The sequence below is a fragment of the Lipotes vexillifer genome, unplaced genomic scaffold (genome assembly GCF_000442215.2).
Source record: "Lipotes vexillifer unplaced genomic scaffold, Lipotes_vexillifer_v1.1 scaffold1237, whole genome shotgun sequence".
Taxonomy (NCBI): domain Eukaryota; kingdom Metazoa; phylum Chordata; class Mammalia; order Artiodactyla; family Lipotidae; genus Lipotes; species Lipotes vexillifer.
In genome coordinates this window covers 148,534-173,357 of record NW_006771447.1, presented here as the reverse complement: position 1 = coordinate 173,357, position 24,824 = coordinate 148,534, and the positions used below count along the sequence as shown (strand labels likewise).

At 41.0% G+C, this 24,824-nt stretch overlaps 1 protein-coding gene across 1 annotated transcript; it reads left to right on the top strand.

The window, feature by feature from the left end:
• The first annotated feature begins 1,122 nt into the window (after window positions 1-1,122).
• On the top strand, window positions 1,123-24,098 carry NCOA4 (nuclear receptor coactivator 4). Its single transcript, XM_007446780.1, has 11 exons — window positions 1,123-1,254; window positions 15,138-15,292; window positions 16,998-17,138; window positions 17,319-17,407; window positions 17,709-17,817; window positions 18,367-18,456; window positions 18,993-19,136; window positions 20,213-20,597; window positions 20,997-21,625; window positions 22,027-22,167; window positions 22,518-24,098. Exons 2-11 carry the CDS (start codon window positions 15,152-15,154, stop codon window positions 22,521-22,523), a joined length of 1,875 nt encoding a protein of 624 aa, XP_007446842.1. The 5' UTR covers window positions 1,123-1,254; window positions 15,138-15,151; the 3' UTR covers window positions 22,524-24,098.
• The last annotated feature ends 726 nt before the right edge of the window (window positions 24,099-24,824 follow it).

The window sequence follows — 24,824 nt, the reverse complement described above, 5'->3', positions numbered from 1 at the left end:
AATCCAGAATCTGCCTCTGAATTGAAGAGGGAATGAGGGACAGCATGATGCCATCTTGGCTCCGTCTGCCTGTGGCAGTGTTTAAGATGATTTACTTCCTCATGAGGCTTTTGTGGGCCTTTCTGATATTCCCTGCAGCTCCTCTTTCTCCACAGCTCTGCTCCTAATCACAGGCCATGAGAGCCCTTTTAGCTTCTGCATCTGAACCTATGTTTCCTGTTGCTGTCTGCTGAGATAGCCTTGTCCCTTGTTATTCTTGGGTGAGATGCATAAAACCCAATTACAATCTTTTCCTTTGCAAATCCTACTCATGGGAAATCTGGGGAGCAGTTAGCAGCTAGTATTGGGGACCTCTGTCAGAACTAAGAAAGATTCTTATTGTAACATCTGGTAATAAACAAATAACTAAATAAAATTCCAATATGGATAATTAATGCCAAAATGTGAGGGGAGGTACAGAGTGGTGGAATGTGGAGTGCAGAAAACTGTGTGGTGTGTGATATGGTGCAAACAAGAAAATGCTTTGAAGTCAGATGGTGTAATTTGGAACCTCGGCTCTGACATTTATTTATTTATTTACTGAATTTAAAAAAATTGTAGCAAGATATACATAAAATTTATCATTTTAACCATTTTTGTGTACAATTGAGTGGCATTTAGTATATTCCCATTGCTGTGCGACCATCACCACCACCCATATCCAGAACTTCCCATCATCCCAAACAGAAATTCTATACTCATTAAACAATAACTTCCCTTCCCCAAGTCTGCGGCAACCACCATTCTATTTTCTGTCTCTATAAATATGGCTGTTGTAGGTACCTCATATATATGGAATCATACTTTGTCCTTTTGTTTGTTCTTTTATTTTTGCATCTGTACGTTAAGCCTAAATAATATCTGCCTTGTTAGGACATCTGGTGTGAGAGAATCACTTAGGATAGGCCTTGTTACAGAGCCTGCCTTCGACAAATGTTTCTTTCATTTAACCTTATTTACTCCTAAACGGCGAAAGGACCCTGATCTGCGGCCCAGGAAAACTTGTGCGCCGGCGCTCTCGCCCTCTGGAGGGTAGGCAAGGACCTTGAGCCGACTCGACTTGAGATCTCGCGAGACTGTCAAACATTTGGTAAGAGGCGTGGGAGGAAGGTTGTGTTCTCGCGATAAGTCTGCCTTTAGGCCCTTGGCTTGTGTCGGGCAGTGCCTCTGTCCGCTAAGGTCTCCTCAGAACGCTCGTAGCTGCACTGGGAGGTGGTAAGTACCGGAGGAGCTAGCCGGGCGGGCGTGCCTCCTCCCTCCCTCAACGCCGCGGGTCGGTCTGGGGCGCCATGGCCGCGTACCGGACAGGACCGGGCCTGTCTGGGGCTGCCTTTCGAGGCCGGCCTCTCCCTGGACCCCCTTGCCTCGAGGGCGGCCTCCTCCTGCCTGCCCGCCGGCCTGGGCCTGCCTTCCTCTCTCTGGCCCTCGACTCTCGGCCTGAGGGCCACCTGTTTCTTCCTGCCCGGCCTGTTCTCCCTTCTTCGTCCTTAGACACTCTGGCTTGGGGACCACCAACGGCTGTCTGCCCGCCCGCCCCCCGGCCCCGGCTGTGACAGCTCCAAGTTTTTGCTCCCTCTCGCCGGGGTCACTTGGAGCAAGGAGGGCCCTGTTTTCCCGAACGGGCCCAGAATATATACATTCCTAGCTTGTTAGGTGGAAACGCGAAAAAGATAACGTTTTTTTCGGCCCTCTACCAGCCAACACAGCGTCACTTACCGTAAAGTGCTGGTAGTTCTCCTAACAGTCCTGAGAGGTAGTTCCATTATCTCCTTTTTACAGATGAGAAAAGCGAGGCTTGCTAGTTCATTGACTCATTCCACCAACAATTATTTAATTCAGTGCCTATATGTTCAGGGTGTTGAGGATATAGCAATGAAAGAAAATGGGCACAGCCCTTATTTTCATGGAACTAAATTCTTGTGGCAGGAGCAACAATGATCATATAGTCTTAAGTGTCACGTGATGTAACAGGGGTGATATGATCAAGAATGGCAGAAGGCGGAGTGCTAGTGTCTGTTTGACCCCAAAGGCAGAGCTTTTTTCACCATACCATTTTGTGTTGTATTCTAATCAGGGTAAGGTTCACCATAGCACAACTGTTTGAACCACCTACTTGGTAATATGGAAATATGGTTGTAGGGACTATTTAGTTACTTCCTGGGTGAGAACGGGGCAGGTAATCATAGCTGGCTCATTTCTGCACAGGGTAGTAATGTGACATTTCTGAACTTTAAAGAACCTCAGAGCCTTTGAGGAAGACGCACCCAAATGCTGCAGGGGTGTAGTGCATGTACCTTTGAGGCAAGTCACTTGGTTTGCATTTTGACAGTTTGCTAGCTTGCAGATTTGTTAAGTAAGTGAGATGGTATATGTAAAGTCTAGCACGGTAACATTTCTTACATTTTAATATTCTTTCCTCCTTTTCTATTGTCCTTGGGTCCCCAGGGAAAACCTAGTGGTCTAAGGTTTTATGATAACTGTATTTTGTGTTTAAATAAACTTCTACAATTATATTATTTTGGGAAAAGAGGTATTTCAAAAGTGGAGAAGCCTGGTGAGCTATGCAGGGAAAGTAAGATGTGATTCTCAAAGAGGGAGGAGGTATCTTATTTTAGAATTACATAGGTTTCCCCACCCCACCCACATTTGATTAAGATTAAGTCGGCTTAGCTGGGCCAGAATCTCAGTAGCCTGTGTAGGGGCTTCATAAAACTGCACAGGCGATTCTGATACATATCCCTCCCCCACTAGCTTCCTGGCTAGTGTTTTATGATCATTTCCCTCCCAGAGTAAGTGTTGGCATACTGGAAGGCATTCAGAGCAGTGGTTGCTGCTGATGGACTTCTAAATCGCAGTCTATTTCAAAGTTTTCTTATTTTCTTAGTTTTCGGTGACTCAATGGCACAAATATTCCTCTAGATGGCAAGTTTACCATTGTGTCCTTGGGGACTATCACAGTTTGTGTCAGCTTAGACACTCAATAAATATTTGTTGAATGAATAAAAAGATATAATAAAATCTTGACACCTAAATGATCCCTCAACATACATTGTGTGGTTGGAGACCTTAGACTCATCTGGCATTAAATCTTGGTTCTTTTACTTGGAATCCTGTGACTGTAGGTAATATATCTAACCTTGTCAAGCCTTAGTTTCTCTGTTTTTAAAATTGTGTTGATACATCACTAATCATTAGAGAAATGCAAGTCAAAACCACAATGAGGTATTACCTCCCACCAGTCAGAATGGCCATCATCAAGAAAACTACAAACAATAAATGCTGGAGAGGGTGTGGAGGAAAGGGAACCCTCTTTCACTATTGGTGGGAGTGTAAATTGATACAGCCACTATGGAGAACAGTATGGAGGTTCCTTAAAAAACTAAAAATAGAATTACCATATGACCCAGCAATCCCACTACTGGACATATACCGTGAGAAAACCATAGTTCAAAAAGAGACATGTACCACAATGTTCATTGCAGCACTGTTTACAATAGCCAGGACATGGGAGCAACCTAAGTGTCCATTGACAGATGAATGGATAAAGAAGATGTGGCACATATATACAATGGAATATTACTCAGCCATAAAAAGAAATGATATTGAGTTATTTGTAGTGAGTTGGATGGACCTAGAGTCTGTCATACAGAGTGAAGTAAGTCAGAAAAATACAGCATGCTAACACATATATATGGAGTCTAAAAAAAAAAAAGGTTCTGATGAACCTAGGGGCAAGAAGACGGGAATAGAGATGCAGACGTAGGGTATGGACTTGAGGACATGGAGAGGGGGAAGGGTAAGCTGGGATGAAGTGAGAGAGTAACATTGACATATATACACTAGCAAATGTAAAAACAGATAGCTAGTGGGAAGCAGCTGCATAGCACAGGGAGATCAGCTCGGTGCTTTGTGACCACCTAGAGGGGTGGGGATAGGGAGGGTGGGAGGGAGGCGCAAGAGGGAGCGGATATGGGGATATATGTATACAGATAGCTGATTCACTTTGTTATACAGCAGAAACTAACACAACATTGTAAAGCAATTATACTCCAATAAAGATGTTAAAATAAATAAATTGTGTTGATAGTGTATACGTACCTTAAAGTTTTGTGAGGACTAAATGAGATAACGTGTAAAAATAAAAGTCTTGGCACATAGATATATTAAATACTTACCGAAGCCATTTTTTTTAATATAAATTTATTTATTTATTTTTGGCTACGTTGGGTCTTTTGTTGCTGTACGTAGGCTTTCTCTAGTTGCGGCGAGCTGAGGCTACTCTTTTGTTGCTGTGCCCATGCTTCTCATTGCAGTGGCTTCTCTTGTTGTGGAGCACAGGCTCGAAGTGAGTGGGCTTCAGTTGTTGTGGCAGGGAGGCTCAGTAGTTGTGGCTCACGGGCTTAGTTGCTCTGCGGCATGTGGGATCTTCCCGGACCAGGGCTCGAATCCATGTCCCCTGCATTGGCAGGCAGATTCTTAGCCACTGCGCCACCAGGGAAGTCCCTGGATCCATTCTTCCAACGAATATTTATTGAACATCTACCGTATAACAGTGAACAAAAAGACAAAGTCCCTGCCTGTGGAACGTATATCTTCTAGTGTGTTTTCTGAAGTGGGATCAGAAAATAAATGGTTTCTACGTGTCAGATACTGATAAATACTATGGAGATAATTTAAAAATAAAATATATTAAGGGGGAGTGTGTGGAAGGAAGACTTATTTTACATAGGGTAGTAAGGAAGATGACACTAAGGAAGAGGAGTGGGCACCATATCTGGAGGATAAATGCAAGGGCCCTGAGGCATGCTGGAGGAGCAGCTCCAGCCTCAGAGAAGAAGACCGTTCACTATGCAGGATACACAGTGCAATGTGCTGCTGGATCAGAGAGCACCTTCTGAGTGTTACTGAAATCAGTAAATTCAGTGTCTCTGTATACTTACTAGTTAGGTTGCAAGTCCAAAGTGATTATGATAAGGGATCAACCAATATGTATATACTGGATTAAGTTCAGTTTCATGAAGGAAATATAGATTTCCATGGCAGTTTTATTATTCTTCCTGCTGCTTTTTGGCCCTCTTAAAATTTTGCTCTGGGTTTTCACTTTGGCTCTGTTTCCTATACAGGTATGTCTAAATACATTGTTGCGACATACAAGATGTAAACAATGCAGGTGGCCTAGGCTGATAAGGAGGCCAAGTTGACCACTTTTGCTCTGGTGAATTGTTTTAATAGTGTTTGTATCTATGCTTGTCCGTTAGAGGAGCTGCCATATAGTCTCTCTCAGCTTGTCTTCTTTGCTTGTTAAATCATAACATTACAGTCATAATTTGTAAACTTCCCACCTAGCCTACCATACCTCAAATCCTAGCAAGTCATCCTTACTCTGTATTAAATAGATTCACTGGCAAGTGAACAAAAAGTTATCTTGAGGGTGCTTTTTTTTTCTTTACTACTGACATGAATGCTCATTCCAACTCTCTCAGCCATTCTTACCCCAAGTCGTCATCCCTGATTTTGCTTGGCTCAATTATGCAGTGGAATCAAGATGTTCTTTTTGAGGTAAGGAGTATGTTTGGGTGCTAAATATTCCTCTTATCTAGCATTGCCTTGAGTCCTTTACAAATGTAACAATTTGGTTCAGTGAAGGAGTAACTGGCAACATAGGTTAAAAGGTTTTTGCTTGTCAGTTGCTCATAGACAAGAAGTTAGGTCTTTTAATACTTGAACAATTACAGATTTCATAAGAACATAATCTCAGGTATATTTTGAGTTTTATTTTGGCATATTTTCTAGTCCCCCAGGCTTTAGAGGAGTGAAAATATTTTATAACTTGCTTACTTCTGTGGGGAAAACTGCAAGGTGTTTACTGTATAAAGTCAGGGATAAAATGATATTATTACTGTGATGGTAGATAAATAACATGTTTTCCTAACCTTGGCTATATTATGGCGGGAAGTTTTTCAAGTTGAAGATAGGGCACAGCCCTACTTCTGAAAGCTTACCAAACTTCTGTGATGTCAGCTGGAATTTCTGTGGTACTGCAAAATCAGAGAAAAAAATCCAGAGTTGACTGTAAATACAGTTAATGTTTCCCCTTTAACTCACAAATCAGCTGGTGCTTGTGAATCTGTATAGCTGGGCTTTGATGGGCTTGGCATCAGGAAAGACATTATATCAGTGCCTATCCTGGAATCACAGTTTCAGTAGCAATATCCTTGCTAGTTTTGTCTTGTTTGAAAGAGAACAAAAAGTAATAGTTATGGTAGAAACATTTCCACTTCTGAAAAACCCTCCTGAATTAATGCAGGCCTTAGTAGGACATCAAGTTGATTACTTATGTTTGAAGCAGAATTCTACCTTAGTTATTGTGGCAGGTCTGAAATTGAGCATTCATTTAACATTTATTCATCCATCCATTTATCAAACATGTATTAAGCCTCTGTTGAGTTGAGGGCTACAGCACTGCACAACTAACTCCAGGGACCATTCTCTTTATGCCAATACAATAGAGCACATAGAATGTAAAGGGGGGTTGGTAATGCCATGATACCGATAGCAGGCACTCTTTTCAGCACTAGGGTGTACAAAGCCAAATAATATGTGGTCCCTTCTCTTGGGGACCTCTCAGGCTAAGGAGGCAGACGTGTAACAGTAAGGATAACATGTGTTATAGGTGTCATGCTGGAAACTTATACAGATTACAGTGAGCCCAGAGGAGGCAGCAGTTAACTCACTAGGTCAAAACTATTGAGGAATGGGACGCTTGGTCAGGAAAGGCTTAATAGTGTTGGTGACTTAAGCATAGTCAGAAAAGCAGACAGGTGGGCAGAAGGGGAGGAACTGGCTTTGCTGGCAGAGAGAGCTGGGAGAGCCAAGCTGTACAAGGCAAACCAGCCTGGTCTATGCATGGAACTGCTGTCTGGAAGATCGCGGTGTGGGCGCTGCTCTGGGGAGACAGCAGGAGAGTCAGGCTGAAGCCAGAAGACAGAGAACTTTATTTATTAAAGAAATTTGGACTTTATCCTGTAGGCAGGGGGGAACCATTGGAGAGTTATAGTTTATGCTCTCCTTAGATGAGATCATGTACTAATCTACCAGGAAATAGATGCTTCTCTTGTTGTGAGACACCGTAGAAATCGTGAAACATAAGAGAGGTAAAATGCCTTATGACTTTTTCCCCTTTAGAACTTAAACATTTCATAAATATGCCAGGGCAAATAACAAAGCTTAAGGGAGTAAAGAGGTGCCTGCAAAGTCTGAATGCAGAATTCTTGTAGATTTTTATGATTTTTTCTCTCCCCAGTCTTTTTATATTTATATATTCTTTAGTAAATCACATCATTATAGTAACAACTAAAGCTGTCCTAAACAGAATAACACTGACTCTCAGTAACTGTGTAAGTTCAAGTGAAGAAGAGCTGCAGCATTTAGTGTGCTGAGGCATTGGCCAGGATCCTTTAGAGAGGGCATAGAGACCACTGGTTATGTAGTTGATGGTCCACAAAGTTCCTACTGTATTTATTTACATTGTAACTATTTTGTAGTGGCATATAAAAGAGAGGTGAAAGTTCTTGACATTAGTCATATTTTTACAGACTGAGAATTCCTTTTTTCTAGCCATTGACTTAAAGTATAAATACAAAGGGCTATCACATTTTAACTTAACATCATTCAGAGGTATGTATCTTCTTTGTATCTTCACAAAATATGTTCTCCAATGAAGAAATTTTGAATTCAGAGATAAGTTGCTTTCTCATTATTTTTGGTAGTGAATGTCTGAAGTGGGATCCCAGAAACTGTGCAACACAGATAAAGCAGGCACTTCCATAAACTCTGTTCATCTGAAATCTGAGGGATGCTTAATTGAGGGTGATAGTCTTCAGTGTCCACTGGCCTTTGCTTTTTGTCAAGTGGTTTTGCTTTACTCTGTTTATGAAAATAGCTTCATATGTATAGATGAGAGTAAGTATTTTACATTAAAAAAATTGAAGGGAATGACAAGGCTGTATAGAATTCTGCCTCTGGCCTGACAGGATATGCAGACTTTGAGGATTATTTTTGGAGAAAAGGGCATCAAAGTAGAGTACCATGAGCGTGATAATCATCAGACAGGAAGTACTTACTATGTGCCAGATACTGTCTTAAACATTTTTTTGTGTATTCATATAATTCTCATTGAGTTGGGCCCATTATTATTGTCCTCATTTTACAGATGGGGAAACTGAGGCACAGATTGGTTAAGTGACTTGCCTAAGGTTACACCACATCTAAGTAGCAGAGCCAGGTTTTGTATGGAAACGGTCTAGCTCCAGAGTACATCCTCTTAACTACTCTGTATTACTGTCTCTCCTGGTGGAGCTTTCATTTCACTATTGTATTGCCAGCACCTAGAATAGAGCTTGGCATCTGGTTGGTGCTCAGTCAGCTTGTTGAATGAGAAGCATCCATGAGTGTTAAATGCAGCACTGGATTGAGGCCCTGTGGGAGTGTGTTTGAGAAAGACAGAGGGACGCTGGGGTATAGGTAGAGGTATGTCACAGAAGTGAGATGTCAGAACCTGAAACAAAAGCCGGGGCTTGAACCTCAGTTAGGCTGACAGTGGTAATCTCAGGGAGTCAGGAGCTACTGGCCAGGAACATTCCAGTGATAACTCCGGAAGCCTTCAGACTGGCCCACGTTTGTTATTTCTTTGTAGTGATTAGCAGCAAAATCCTTAAATCAAAGACGTCTTGACGATTTGGGGCGCGGATCGGGGTGGACACAGGCTAAGCGCTGGAGCAGGTGGGCCGAGGAGAGGCTGGAGAGGAGCCCCTGGCATCCCTCGGGGCTCTGCGAGCTGGCTTCGCCCTGAGCGGTCGGGCGGGGATGGTGGCGTCCAGCCGGGAGCCCAAGCGGCTTGGAGCCACGCCGGAGCCTTGCAGGACGCTGCGGGGGGGGCCTCGGCCAGCTGTAGGGTCTCGCGAGCCGCCCGAGTGGGCGGAGCCTCCGGCGCCGACGTGCGCGCTCCCGCCCGTGGGGCGCTGCCAGGCGCGCGGGCGGGGCGCGGGCGGGGCGCGGCCTTAGGGTTCAAGCAACTTTGTCGCCCTGGTCGCGGATAAAGCAGCATTCTGCTTGCCGGGCAGCTCGCACGGCGGGGACCTGGCCTGCAAGGAGGTACGTCTGGCAGTGCAGGGCCGCAGCGGGAGCCCTCGGGGGTGGGCTCCCCTTGCCGGGCTGGGAACGGGCCCTGCGGCCGGGGCTCTGCGCATGCGTATTGAGCGGTACTCGTGCCCGCTCCTAAGCGGAGAGTGAACGCGCGGCTGCGGCTTCCAGGGAGGACGGGACCTAGGCTTCTTAGGGCGACAGTGCTCCTAGAAAGTGTTGGGGAACCTGGAAAGTCGCATGAGTCAATGTTGCATTTGAACTAGAAACGCTTTACTTGGGATTAGATGGTAATGACCAGTATTGTGGTCAGTTTTCAGTTACTGCTTTGGAAAGTTGAACTGCTGGGATTGATTGCTCATAGTTACATGTATAAAGGTAGATCTGAGCGCAGTAAGGTCTGAAGTGTTACACGATCTTAAAATGTGCTATCGTGAATTTATTACCTTGTTTGTTTCTTCAGGAATTAATCTTTATTTACATGTTTTTTTAAAAAAATTACGAAGCATCAGATCTTGAATTTCAGAAACTATTAAAGAATTAAAGGGTTAGGATAAGATATGTATAGATAACCTTTGAGTTAATGAATTGTGATATAAAAAAACCTTTTGTTTTTTAAAACTGACAGTAAGAAGAAAGAACATGTTAAGAAATGTCTCAAAGTAAAATTGCATGCGGACTATTACTATAATTTTTTTCCTGAAAATTTGTACATATGTTCTGATATATATTGTCTTATCAAAGATAACCAAATGGGCAGTTAGTGTTTCGAATTTAGTAATTCATAGAACATAGTAAGTATCTTATGGGTCTGTTTTTTAAGGGCTTGGTCTTTTCGCAGTGATTTAGATGCTAGGAAAATAAGTGAAAAGTGGACACCTTTTTTGGAGAGGAGGGCCATTTGGGAAGGGGGGACAAGCAGTGAGACCTGGAAGGTGCAGTTAGAAATGATATAAGCCTTCATTCAGAGGAATGGAATGCAGAATGGTTGTGATAAGATGTGAGATCAGAACCCAGGGCTGTTGCTCCTGTCCTTCATCTTGGAAGTGTTTTGATTATTCTGAGTCTATCATGATGTGCTGTTTATTTTTGTTAGCATTATCTAAGGAAGACGGTTCTGAAAAATTGTTATAATTTATTGAGGACTATGAGAGTGGACTGAGATTCTTTTTTTTTTTTTTTGCGGTACGCGGGTCTCTCACTGTTGCGGCCTCTCCCGTTGCGGAGCACAGGCTCTGGACGCGCAGGCTCAGTGGCCATGGCTCACGGGCCCAGCCGCTCCGCGTCACGTGGGATCTTCCCGGACCAGGACACGAACCCGTGTCCCCTGCATCGGCAGGCGGACTCTCAACCACTGCGCCACCAGGGAAGCCCTGGACTGAGATTCTTAATGGAAGGTGTTCCATTAGTAACCCATTGGAATGTTAATTTTAATCTTTAGTGTTGGCAAATAATTTATGGGTGATAATACACTAAAGGAAGAACAAGCTGGTCAGAAGGAGAGAATCCAGGACTAGACCCTAGGAACGCTAGTTCTAAACCCAAATCTGCGTGTAATGGCTGTGGATGGGTCATTTAAACTCTCTGGGGCTTTGTGGCTTCATCTGTATAATGAGAGTAGTCTACTAAAGAGATGGCTTAGGTTTTTCCAACTTTAAATTGTGGTTTGTGTCGGTCACAGGAGGGTTATGGTTCTTTGGAAATTTTATGGTTAAACCATATGATAAGGACTTAGCTTCATTTGTGGTTTAGTTGCTCAGTTCTGGTTCCATGATCTTTGGAATTCATAACTAGATTTGTGCAAAGCATTGTGCAAGTATGGCATATATAGCTTGTGGAACTCTTCTTTGAGGAAAGCTCCAGGTTTTCTTGGAGCCTTATTCATTTGTTTGAGGGATGTGTGTGTTTCCCCCTCTCTCTCTCTTCTCCTCCAAAACCTAGAACAGGAACCCTAGAGGCAGGGAAGTTTTAGAAAGCACTTAAACTTTTAACTTGTCTCAAAAAAAAAAGTACACATTTAAGGCAATCCTCTGTTGAAGGTGGTAGGGCAGTAGTTTGGATTATAAAGGTGAAGAGAAAAAGACATTTTTAGTAGTCTTTCATTGATCTGAATTTTAGAATTAGAGCTGATTTGGTCTAATCTTTTTACATGTAAGAAAACAGGCAAAAGTGTGTGTAGACTTGGTATATATTAGAGAGTTTAGACTACTGAGCTTTTGCCATAAAAACAGCTTGCCTTTTGCTGTGTTTTATAGTGAGAGAGTATATGGGGAGCTATATTTATTAAACAGGTACCACATCCTCACCCCTAAGTCTATGAGGTAAGTATTGTTATCCTCACTTATTTAATTAAGACATTAGGTTCAAAAAGGGCAAATGGTCCAAGGTCAGAGCATTGATTAATGGCTAAATGATTCTAAGTCAGGGCCTCCTCACTTCAAAGCCTTTTCTAGCTTCAGCGCTGCTTTCTATATAGTCCATAGGTGGAGATTCTTAAGGTCCCCATAATTCAGCTAACCAAAAACAACCAAAGCGTTACAAAGTGCAGTGTGCAGGGCCTGGGTTAAGTGCCTAAAGGCAGGTACTGTCTCACTTTAACTTCATTGCAGCACTTCGTAGCTACTGTCATTGTCCACATTTTTCTAGAGGAAACTGAGGTCCAGAGAAGTTAAGTAACTCGCTCATGGGTCTGAAGGTTGCAGATGGAGCTGGAATTCTGGTTTGTCAGGCCTCTTAAGAGATTAAGAGTAATCTCTTAAACATCATGCTTGCTACATTGGCTCTCCAACCTGAAAGGAATGGTGAATTTTTGAAATTCACCGTATGAGCTAGATAACTCATAAATGTCTCTTTGGATGTGACATTTCATAAAGCTAGCTCAGGCTTCACCTTATTGTGGTTTGAATTCACCCATGTGGTGGAGTTCTTGATTTCAGCTCTGAGGGCTCTCTGCTCACTGCAGTACAAGAAGGCAAACCTTTGCACAGCTTCTTTCCTGGGATTTAAGCTATGGAAGCTGACTGCCCCTTGACTGCTCCACAGGGAGGAGGAGGGTCAGAGCCAAGGGCAGCGAAGGGACAGACATCCCTGGGGCTGGCCGTAAAGGAATGAAACAGGTTTTCTTAATGGCTTTAAAGACTCCTACTCTAACAAGGTTACTGTTTTGAAGGATAACACTCATTTTAATTTGAAAACAAGGGATAAATATGTGGGGAAAATCAGTTTTGTAACTTTTAAATCACGTCCTATTTTCTATCCATAGCTGATAAGGGGAAAATCCAATTTGTGTACTTTTGCCATATTCTGTTCTTGTTAGGCAGTTGTATAGTATTTGTGATGGACTTGAGAAGACTTCTCTAAGTCAGCACTGTATACATTTGAATTTGTCTCCCACGTGATCTAGAGTTCTCGGGTTTTTGACATTGTGAAGCAACACTTTGACTTAATGTTACTGTTTAAATTTTACACTGTGCCAGGCATTGTGGCATTGCACACACATGGTGAGGACCTAAGAATGGGAAATTTGGCACAGGTGAAAGTTGGTTATACATTTGAAAGACACCTAAACATGCTTTGCATATAACTAAAGTGAAAAGTGAAGCAACTTGTGGTAATGAGGTGACATTCCACTCTCTGAATATGAGCCAGCATTTCACTCGTTATGCAGGTATTGTTCAAAGTTCCTACAGTGTGCACTAATTGCACACTAATGGTGTGCTTAAAACAGGGCAGCTTACAGTGTGAGAAAGAAGGTAGCAAAGTAGCTGCAGCTGGTGTTGCAAGGGTTGGAAAAAAATCTCCAAGGGGATTCCTGTCGAATCCAGTTAATGAAGCCCTTCCATTTTAGAGATCGTTATGGGGAAACAGACTGTGGCAACAAAATAGCAGGGGGAAGTTAGAAAATTTCCTAAATCTTTCAGGAACTCTAGTTCCTGAATGTGAATTTTCTGCTGAGATGGTCAAAAGAAAGCCTACTGGGCTTCTTCCTCCCGCTGTCTTATTTCTGAGGGTGGGGAATCACAGTGTTCGGCCCGTTTCAGCTTTTAGCTAGCCACCTGACCCTAAACCTCGGCTTAAAGATGCAGTGTAGGCCAGAGTTCCCTGTGTCTCGGATGAGCAGTCAGCCGTTTGCACTGTGTAGACTGCTGTTCAGGCGAAAGCTGGCTTGCTTCTCTGAGAAGGTCGTTTCCTTCAGGACTGTTAGGAAGTTCTTTTATATGTTGCCTCAGATATCTCCTATTAATCCTCCTCTACTCCTTTGGGTCATTCTGAACAAGTCTAATTCTATTTGACAGGTCTCCAAGTATTTCAGAATAGTAATCTTGTCCTCCCAGAGACTCCTCTTATCTAAACAGTCTCCCTTCCTGGAGAAAGTTTTCATGGTTTTGAGGCCCCTTTCTTTTTTTTTTCTAAATGCCTCTTTCTGAATTTTGCTATTCAGAAAGAAATTTCAAAATTAGTCTAATAAACATGGAACTGATTAGTGGCAAACGCTATACTTTTGGTAAATGTATTCAGATAGCATGTAAGTAATTTTCCTCTGAGATCCAGCACACTGCTAACTCATAGAGAGCTTGCTTTCAATTAAAAATCTCCATCCTTTTACATTTATTCTCTTCCACTTTGCCCTCCCCCGTTCAAGTAAAAACAAAAAATCTACATTTTTGTTTTATAAGATTTAACAGCTATGTAGAGATTGTTTGGAATCTATTTTTGTCACAGCCCCGTGTTATCTCCAACTTTAATGTCTGCCTTTTGTGTTTTCATCCAGGCAATTAGGGAAAACAGTTGAGTAATTGGGGAAAACAGGGGCATACCTCTAAATACTTAACAGACTGGTTTCAATTCATTATCCTTTGAGTACTTGTAAAAAGTAATTTTATGATTCAATTTAGTTGGCCTGTTTTGCCCATGTTCACTTTGTCCACAGAGATGGTATACAACCTTGTCACAAGTCTTACTATTGTCCAAATATATCGTGTCTAAAGGATTACGTTGACTGGCCAGTTTAGTAAAACTACCCAAGAAGGAAATAATTTTGGTGTCACAGGGCTTAGTGAATCCATGCTGGGCTACTGTGATCACTGCTTTCTTTTTGTAAGTATTTGGAAACCATCTCTGATTCTAGATCTATCCAGGATAGACATCAGACTGTTCTTCCAGCAGTTTCTGTCAAGCTTTGCTTCATTGCTTTTCTGACAGTCTTCTGTCCCAGTCTCATATCATTATATCTTGGGTTACGTGGTATTTTTCCACTTCTGTTTCTTCTCTCCTATGCTTATTAGAAAACTCTCTGTGGTTTCCCACACCAGTTTCTCTAAGTACCTCCCTTATAGCAGAATCCCATGAAATTATTTTGTCAGATTTACATTCCTGAGAGCTTCCTAGCTATGAAGGCATCCCTGAGCTCTTCCTAAATAAAAAAGGAGGGGGGGAATAAAAAATTTAATCCTCCCGATAAATTTAGGTTAATGCCAGATCTAAACAGTGTTCTAAACTCTGTGTATTAGGTTATTGGTTTGCAGCTTCTTTCCAAAGTAATTATGGGTCCTTCTAGACCTTTTAGTCTTCAGCTCTAAATCTGTAAAACGAGAACACATGCCCCCTATGACTTCAGGTATGTAAATAGAAACAATCTAGTGTTCTTTTAACTTTTTGGAGGCTATATGCCCTATCAATTCAGGCAATTTAGTGTATTTTTTCAGAAATATCTGTTCCCATGTAAAGTGTAACTAAAGTAGATGCATAGGATTTTTGGGCAGGAACACAGTAGTGGTGGGCGGGGAAGAGGAGGTAATATTTGTTAAGGGTATACTATGTGCCAAGTCCTATGTCGGAAGTAATCTAAGTAGTTAGTAACTGGGAGCTGGTTGGAATAATCATTTGGGGGATGATTGCAGGGTGATTTTTGGTTGTAATTATGGTGCAATTTGGATTGTTCTTTTTTTCTTTTAAAGGAACAGGGAGCAGAATGAGTACCTCACAGGACCAGAGTGGCTGCTCCAGTAATAAAGAACCCTATTTGAGGTGTTGTGATGCACGGAGGGACTTGGAGCTTGCTATTGGTGGAGTTCTCCGGGCCGAACAGCAAATTAAAGATAACTTGCGAGAGGTGTGACGTGTGCTTTTCTCTTCCCTTGTCTGAACTCTTATTACAGGGTTGGTTAGAGCATGGTGAAGGGACTGGCTTCTCCAAACTCAAAAGTTTTACCCCATGCCTTGCATGGTCTGCCTGAAATGTTGGTGCCTTTGATTCCAAAGGGAAAATAAAGAAGATGTTAGAAGAGTTTGGAAACTCCTGCACCACCTTAGAGAATTCAGTCCAGCGTGCTTTTTTTTTTTGTGGTACGCGGGCCTCTCACTGTTGTGGCCTCTCCCATCGCGGCTCTGGACACGCAGGCTCAGCAGCCATGGCTCACTCACGGGCCCAGCTGCTCCGCGGCATGTGGGATCCTCCTAGACCGGGGCACGAACCTGTGTCCCCTGCATTGGCAGGCGGACCCTCAACCACTGTGCCACCAGGGAAGCCCCAGCGTGCATTTTTGATTGCTTCTGTGTGTGGTCCCTGTGCCAAGCACTGCCATCCGCTAAAAAGTAACAAAGTGAATGAGCTCAGCTCATTGAACTGGTCAGTTGTGTTCTTAATGCATAAAGGATGGCACTTCAGCATGTCCCCTACCATCTGTTAATTTGGTATTGGCATGGTTTTGGTGGTGGCATGGTTCTATAAACAACTTAATTGTTAGAGCTAGCCAGAACGAAATCTGTTCCTTCTATTGGCCTAATAACGTTCTGCTGGTGAGTGGGTAGACCAAGTGTTACATGACTTTGAAATACCACTTTACTATCCAGAAAAAGGTGTTTTAAAATATAATTTCTTGGGGCTTCCCTGGTGGCGCAGTGGTTGAGAGTCCACCTGCCGATAGCAGGGGACACGGGTTCATTCCCCGGTTCAGGAAGATCCCACATGCCGCGGAGCGGCTGGGCCCGTGAGCCATGGCCACTGAGCCTGCACGTCCGGAGCCTGTGCTCCGCAACGGGAGAGGCCACAACAGTGAGAGGCCTGCATACCGCAAAAAACAAAAAACAAAACAAAACAAAATAAAAAAATATATATATAGTTTCTTATGTGGATTCTCGTGGATAATTTATAGCTGTTATGATTTTCTTCCTTAGAATTTTTATATTTATCCCTCTTTTGAATCATTCTTTATGCTTCCAGAGACATGTAGTTTATAATTTTACATAAACTGTCTACCCTGATGGTCTTCTGGCTGTTGACATGTAGTGACACATCTCTTTACTAAATTGGCCTACTGTAAATGTGTTGCTCATTTGTAGGGTGAGAAAGGAGGTAAGGGCTAGTTATTAAGTTAATATTCTTGTCTTCTTCCACTGACGAATTTGTAAAACTATAGGTTTTCAAATTATGTGGAAAACTTAGGGGCATCAGTATCGCATGACATATCCTTGTATTTTCTCTTGACTCCTTTAGGACACCCAAAATAAACCTGATCCTCTTAGAAGAAGGAGTATTGAAGGAGGATTTTGGAGCTTAGATATGCATTTATGGCTGGGATTCTTAAACTGGGTCCATGGGGCTTTGGTGGTTTCATGGATGGGATTCAGGACTCAACGCTGAAATTATAGGCAAAATTTTGAATGTATGCATTTTTCTGGGGAGACACTGCATAAATGTCATTGGATAATCAAAAGGATTTGTGACCCCCAGAAGTTTAGGGACCTCACCATTCTGTGGGAAACACCATTCTTTGAGCTTATAGCACTAGTGAAGCTAACATATATATGTTTCCTAGGTCAAAGCCCAGATTCACAGCTGCATAAGTCGTCACCTGGAATGCCTTCGAAGCCGTGAGGTTTGGCTGTATGAACAGGTAGATCTGATCTATCAGCTTAAAGAGGAGACGCTACAGCAGCAGGCCCAACAGCTCTACTGGGTAAGATGACTGCAAGGCCATGATTGGTTTGAATGTGGTTTCTGGTTTCCAGAGACTTTTTCCTGTAATGCAGCATTAATATAGATCAGATAATCTCAAGTGCTATTTGCTATTTGTTAACTTGGATACACTTGGTGCTTTTAGTATCATTGTGGCTAGATGGTTTCATTTTTCTTATAGTTGCTGGGTCAGTTCAATTGTCTTATTCATCAGCTGGAGTGCACCCAGAACAAAGATCTAGCCAATCAAGTCTCCGTGTGCCTGGAGAGGTAAAGACCCTTTTTGCTTATTTTGACTTTGGCTCTTTGACTTTGGTGTATTAAAAAAGAGCCACTTTGTAACTCATTGCATGATTTGGATTTAACTTGACGTCTCTGTTCCTTGGATAAGATCATCCAGCTTTATATATTTAATATCATACTTGGTGGTACATGGTTAAGTCATCTATTTTTGGTTGAGTTTCTTAGAAAAGTACAGTCATTTCAAATAACTCACAATTTGGTTTTTATTTTGGATGAATTTGAAATAGATGTTTCTTTAAAATAGCCAGGTTTTATTTTTTTTCTCCAGACTGGGCAGTTTGACCCTCAAACCTGAAGATTCGACTGTCCTACTCTTTGAAGCCGATATAACTGCCCTGCGCCAGGCAATCACCACGTTTGGGTCTCTTAAGACCATTGTGAGTAGTGTTCAAGGTTCATAGTGAGCTTCTCAGGTCTGTGGCCTCACAGGTGGTCTTAAAAATAACACATTTTCACTGTGAATAGTGGCTTTCTTGAGAATTTGATAAGCTTCAGAAATTTCATTTTCTGATTAAATTTATAGAGCATTAGGCTGGTAGTGCTTGGAATGTGGTATTGACTCTGATCATCTCTAGAATTCATCTTGTATCTCTTTAAATACCTTTGACTTCTTTCTTATGAAATATATGGCTTGAATGGTCTTTAGAGTCAAATATGGTCTCATTTGGGTCTTGTTAAAAGTAGTAATACTACCATTCTGGTGAAGGTTTCTTACATGAAGATAGTTATGTAGTACAATAGATAGGGAACTCTCAGATTTTATAACTACTTCATAGGTCAGTGAATTTAGTATAAAGAATATTTATTCTAGTGAAATGTAACACTTTGCTTAATTAATACTTTTGAAATTTAGGGATTACAGTTTCACTTTTTTGGTATGAAAGCATAACATTAGTAAACATGATTAATTTGCTTTTATCTTATAGCAAATTCCTGAGCACCTGATGGCTCATGCTAGTTCATCAAATATTGGGCCCTTCCTGGAGAAAAGAGGCTATATCGCATTGCCAGAGCAGGTAAAATGTCATTTTGTTTCTTGTAACTAGTTGTTACTTGGCTTATATTTCTTTTGGGTTTTGATTATATCACTTTTTTTTTTTTTTTGGCTACCAATTATTTGTAAAAAGGCACCAGTGGTAATAAATTAGTTTATGCAATTAAATGCTTCCCTTGAGACTGAATTTCAGCAATTTAGAGGTTTTAGAGGTGTTGAGTAAGAAAGTAATTGTTATCAGTTCATAAGAATTATCAATAGCTCTCTGATTGGGTTGGTTCTCTCTTAGGGATCCTTCTCTTTATCATCCATAGAGGTGATTTACTTCTAAAGGCAATGTGAATATAGGATCCTAGAAGTTTTGAGTTGAGAAGAACCCTGGAGATCAGCTATACTCCTTGTTTTGTAATTGTGAAAATGGAGGCTTAGGGAAGTCATTTGACTTGTGCAGGGTCAGCACCAAGCCAAGATTAGAGAACTTGGGTCTCCTTTTCTGGCAAACTTTCTACTGCATTTGACATTGCCTTGTTAAGCAGCAAAGTATTGTGTGATTAGCAGAAGTCAGCATCCAGCACCACAGCTGTCCCTCTCAGCGAATGGCTCCTTGGAAGCAAACCTGCCAGCGGTCGCCAAGCTCCTTACATACCCAGTACCAATCTGCAGGACTGGCTCACCCAAAATCAGACCTTGGAGAATAGTCAGGTGTGTTGCTGCCTTTATTGTTTCTGAGATAGATGAAGTAATAGATGGGGCTAGTTATTAACTGATAATGTATGTCTTTGTTTGGTTTTTAGTTCTAGTCTGGGAAACATATCTTTTAATAACTTTTTATTACAATAGTGACACCTCTACACTGTAGATAAAAAGCTTAGGAAAAAACTGTATAAAGAAATACAAGCCCATAATCCCATATGTGGAAACAACCACTGTAACATTTTTGTTTATGCATACATATACTTTAAAAAAAAAATCATTCTGTAACTTTTGTTTTGGCTAGCAGATTTTTTTTACTAATAGAACATGAATATATTTCTCTGTCATTTAATTTCTTCCGTAAAATCCTTCACAGTATATAATATTTCATTGATTGGCTCTAAACTTCAGTTTTTCTGAATATAAATACATTTCCTCTGCATGTCCAGGAACTAATTATTTGCGTACATTCTTGATTAGTTCTTTAGGAATAAATTCTTAGAAATGGCATTCCTAGATTATAGTTCTGCAGTCCCTTTAAGACTTTTGCTACAGATTGCCAATTTGGCTTTCCAGGAAGTGGTTAGCAGTTTATATTCCCACCAGCAGAGTATTGAAGAGACCTGCTTCCCTGAAACTTCTCTAATAGTGGTAGTCGTTTACAAGTTTATTTCTCTGAATTTGACACAAAGTAACAGTAAAAACTTTTGTTTTGAATTTCTTAGATTACTAAGGAGGTTGAGTATTTTTCATGTTTATTAGCCTTTGATGACTTGTCTCATATCCATGGCTCATTTTTGTCTTCTTTATTCATAAAGTCACATTATATAGTACTAGTCTCTTTTCTATAAACTGCTACAAATGCTTCCTCCTATTTTGCCTTATTTTAAAACTGCAGAAAATTAAGTTTTAATGTAACCATATATTTTAATATCTTAATAGAGAAATCCCATACCTTTTGGCTATGTATATACTTAAATTTAGAAACATTGGGCAGTGTGGTAAATATAAGTAGAGGTCTTATCATTGAATCCCAAAGCAGTCATAATGTTCTGGCAAACTAATACTGTGTACTTCTTATGTAGAGTTCTGCCAGAGCCTGCAATTTCTTCAGTAAAGTCTGGGGCAACCTAAAGGGCTTGGAAAATTGGCTCCACAAGAGTCAGCAACAAGAAGTTTCTGAAAAACCAAGTTACCAAAAGTGTAACAGCCATTCTACTACCAGTTCTTACTCCATTGAAATTGAAAAGGTTGGAGATCTAGAGCTTCTTGATCAAGATGAGATGGAGCTTTCTGATTGGCTGGTGACTCCCCAGGAATCCCATAAGCTTGAGAAGCCTGGGAATGGCAGCTGTGAAACCAGTGAGAAGTTTAAGCTCTTGTTCCAGGTGTTCCAGGAGTCCTATAGTGTGAATGATTGGCTTGTCAAGCCTGATTCTTGTACCAATTGTCAGGGTAACCAGCTCAAAGGTGTGGAGATTGAGAACCTGGGCAATCTGAAGTGCCTGAATGACCACTTGGAGGCCAAGAAACCCTTGTCCACTCCCAGCGTGATTACTGAGGATTGGCTTGTCCAGAATCATCAAGACCCATATAAAGTAGAGGAGGTCTGCAAAGCCAATGAGCCCTGTACAAGCTTTGCAGAGTGTGTGTGTGATGAAAATTGTGAGAAGGAAGCTCTGTGTAAATGGCTTCTGAAGAAAGAAGGAAAGGATAAAAATGGTATGCCTGTGGAACCAAAACCTGAACCTGAGAAACATAAAGATTCCCTGAATATGTGGCCCTGTCCATTCAGAAAAAAGGCAACAGAACAAGCTAAGGCACCAAAGGCAATGGCTTCTTCCAATTGTCAGGGTAACCAGCTCAAAGGTGTGGAGATTGAGAACCTGGGCAATCTGAAGTGCCTGAATGACCACTTGGAGGCCAAGAAACCCTTGTCCACTCCCAGCGTGATTACTGAGGATTGGCTTGTCCAGAATCATCAAGACCCATATAAAGTAGAGGAGGTCTGCAAAGCCAATGAGCCCTGTACAAGCTTTGCAGAGTGTGTGTGTGATGAAAATTGTGAGAAGGAAGCTCTGTGTAAATGGCTTCTGAAGAAAGAAGGAAAGGATAAAAATGGTATGCCTGTGGAACCAAAACCTGAACCTGAGAAACATAAAGATTCCCTGAATATGTGGCTCTGTCCATCCAGAAGAGAGGCAACAGAACAAGCTAAGGCACCAAAGGCAATGGCTTCTTCTAGAATTGCTGATTCCTTCCAAGTCATAAGGAACAGTCCCTTGTCAGAGTGGCTCATTACCCCCTCATGCAAAGAAGGATGTCCCAAGGAAGTGCCTCTTAGAGAGGACAGAGCTGGCATAGCAAAGCTTACAAGCCACTTGGCCACTTCCTGGTGTCCCTTTAACACAGCTGACTGGGTCTTGCCAGGAAAGAAGACAGGAAATCTTAGCCATTTATCCTCAGGAGAAGACAAATGGCTACTTCGAAAGGCCAAGGTGAGCACAACACATTAAAATAGCACCTTTTGAAGTATATTTAATACATTTTTACTTTCTTAATCCCAAACCTTGCAAATGGGCCAGATCCTTAAATATCTTAACTGTTAAATATGGCTGAAATATTAATTTTGGTGCCATGTTAGCAACAGAATGGAGGATTTATGATTATTCAGACTGAAATTTCTGTGCATTTTCTAGGCCCCAAATCCCCATCTGGTCTATTTTATTGCTACTTATGGAAAAGATTAGGGGTAGAGAAAATAGTTGTCCCCTTTGCTCATTATTAGAATGCCCAACATTTACATCATTCTTTATAGACACTACACTATTTGAAGATGAATTGTTGGTCTCACGCCTCCCAGTTGTCATGTAGCAATCCACCTTTTGTCTTCTTGCAGGAAGTATTACTTAATTCGCCCCTACAGGAGGAACACAGCTTTCCCCCAGACCGTTACGGCCTCCCAGCAGTTTGTGATCTCTTTGCCTGTATGCAGCTTAAAGTTGATAAAGAAAAATGGTTGTATCGAACTCCTCTACAGGTGGGTACATGCCACTAGTGCAAATATTAGTTTTAGCTGCTCAAAGATATTTTGCCTTATATATGAATTCATACTTTGCCCACTGAACTGTATTCCTATTAATGGTTTCTATATTAGGTGAGGTGGGAAAAAGATCATAACAATTTCATGTATTTCACTTGAACTTGCTCCATGAAGTAACGAGGACATACTTGAAAGTGACCTTTCAAGATGATGTAGCTGTTGGGAGAATTTTTGGAGCCTGTGTGGATTCTAGTAGCTTATTGAGAAGTGAGAGCTTCAGGGTGGGAAGAATCTTGCTTTTAATCCTGCAGTGAAGTGACTTTTTATCTATGGGCTTTTCTTTACAGATGTGAAGGAATGGAGTACTGGAGTCAAGCAAATTTTCTGCAGATTAGCACAAATCCATGAGCTGAGTAACTGCGGCTTGCCAAATCATTGCGTTTCTGGGTCTGATGTAGTTCCTTTTCTGCCTAATTTTGAACTAGTGAAGAGAAATAATAAATCAAATTATGAGTTACTGTGTAAAAGAAAAAGGCTGTTTGTTGATGTTGAGGTGATTCAGTTCCTTCTTACAGAAGTATTAATTCACCCCTACACTAGAAACACAGCATCATAGTAGGTAGGTCTTTTTCGTAAGCCTCCACGGCTCCTTAGTTTGGGTTGTTATTAGAAGTACATTAAAGCACTGTAGTTTTAAAAATGAAATAGTTTTATAATCAAGGTGTGTTGATGTATTCTGAAACTACTAAACTTCCTTTTTTTACCTAACCTTTTGCCTTCTTTGGATGCTTCCCCTTCTTGTGGGTTTTCTTCCATTAACAGTGAATTCTTCTGTTTAATTAATGTACAATATTATTTCACACAAATAATTAACCTTGCCAATATAGTGGTTTTTTCCTTACCAAAACATGTATTAACAGTCTTGGCAATTTTTGACATTAATTACAAAACATTTTAGCTTACATGCCAGATTCTACATTATTTTTCTTTTTTTGAAACAAACTCAGCTATTTCAAGTTTTATCTTTATTCCCTTCTCTAAACGTTCTTATTCAAGTATCTAGACAGCTTTTTCAGAAGGGCTCCATATTGCTTGAAGACTATATTCAGGGTAATCCTAGCCTCTTTCAAAGTATTCTGAAGAACTACAGGCAGAAGAGCCCCAGTGCTGACTAATCAAAAAGCAAAAGGCAAGACATGCTGGAAATGTAGTACTTGAACTATTCACTATCCTAAATGTTACTGGTGCATCCTGTGTAAATGTAAGCTGAACTGGACACCTGGTGCTTTTAACTAGGCATAAATTAAATGTCCTCTCACTGCAAGCATAGCATACCTATAGCTTATAATGCAGTGACATTTTAGTGAATAGGCCGTTTTGAACACTGTGCCTTGGGATGTTTATTGAAGCTTTATGAAAAGTATTGATGTTTCCTTAGCATCCCTAAAGTTATGTCCATGCTTTAAAAAGTTTCTCTGTAGGAGAGAAATGGTATTTATACCATGTTTTAAAATTCTGTAAGATGAGACATTTTAGCTGCTTTCCAGGCTTTTACACTATTAAGCCACTCAACTTGCCTATATGTTATTGGAAATACTTTTAAAGTTTGTGATGTGGTCATCTAGAAAGCCCTTTTGGGGAAACTTCACATTCCGTGTCATTGCCAACTTCATTAGAATTCTTGAACCACAGCTGAAACGAGCCTATTATTTTTTAGTTCCCCAATACCATTTAGAACTTTAAAACTAAAGGTGGTGGGTAAAAACTTAAGGAGCCTTTCCATTATCTTAGGTTGCAGGAAACTTTGTAGTTTTTGAGGTTTAACACATTGTGTATCCCTAAATTAACAATCACTGTGCTAATGAGTGTAAAACATTCTTTTGCATTGATGGATTTTGTGCCTCCCTCCATTAAAAGCATAACAGCCATATAGTTGTCCTGTGATTTGTAAAACACCTTGTCACAAAATTACATGAATGTGATATCCTTTGGTTAGGAGTACAGTTGAGAAACACTTGAACATAAAAAGTGTTTTTATATTCACTTAAGTATCAATGTATTTTGATTCTTGAATTAGCAAATAGGTTATTACTAACTTCCATTTTGTTTTTCTTGCACACTCTTCATATCTACTTTTAATTTTTAATCTGCTGTTGCAGGTAAGATATTAAACTTTTTCCTTTTTTTTTTAAACTAGAGGACTTCAGCTGAAGTTCAGTGCTTTTCTGCCAAATTCCTTCGAACTAGATGCATTCAGAAAGGCCCTACTTTACTTTCTCTAATCAATCACAATAGCCACCAGTTGTTTAGTATTCATTATGTATATGTATAACGTGCAGTGCAATCTTATTTGATTAACTTCATTTCAAAGATGAGAAGACAAACTCAAATTAAATAACTTGTCCTTATTTTCTTTAGCTTGCTTTCCCAAGGCTTCCTAAAAACTTACAGCTTGTGTCTATATCATCTTTTTCGAATTATCCCCAGTAAGATGAGTTAACGCGTACAGAATCATGATTGTTGCACAGATTGTTCTAGCATGGTACACTAATGGTATAATGGCTAATCTGAAATATCTTGAGGTTGTGTAGTGTCAACTCTGTCGGAGAAAAATTTTAACCTAGTTGCTAATGCTGCCAGTCGCCCTTCATTTC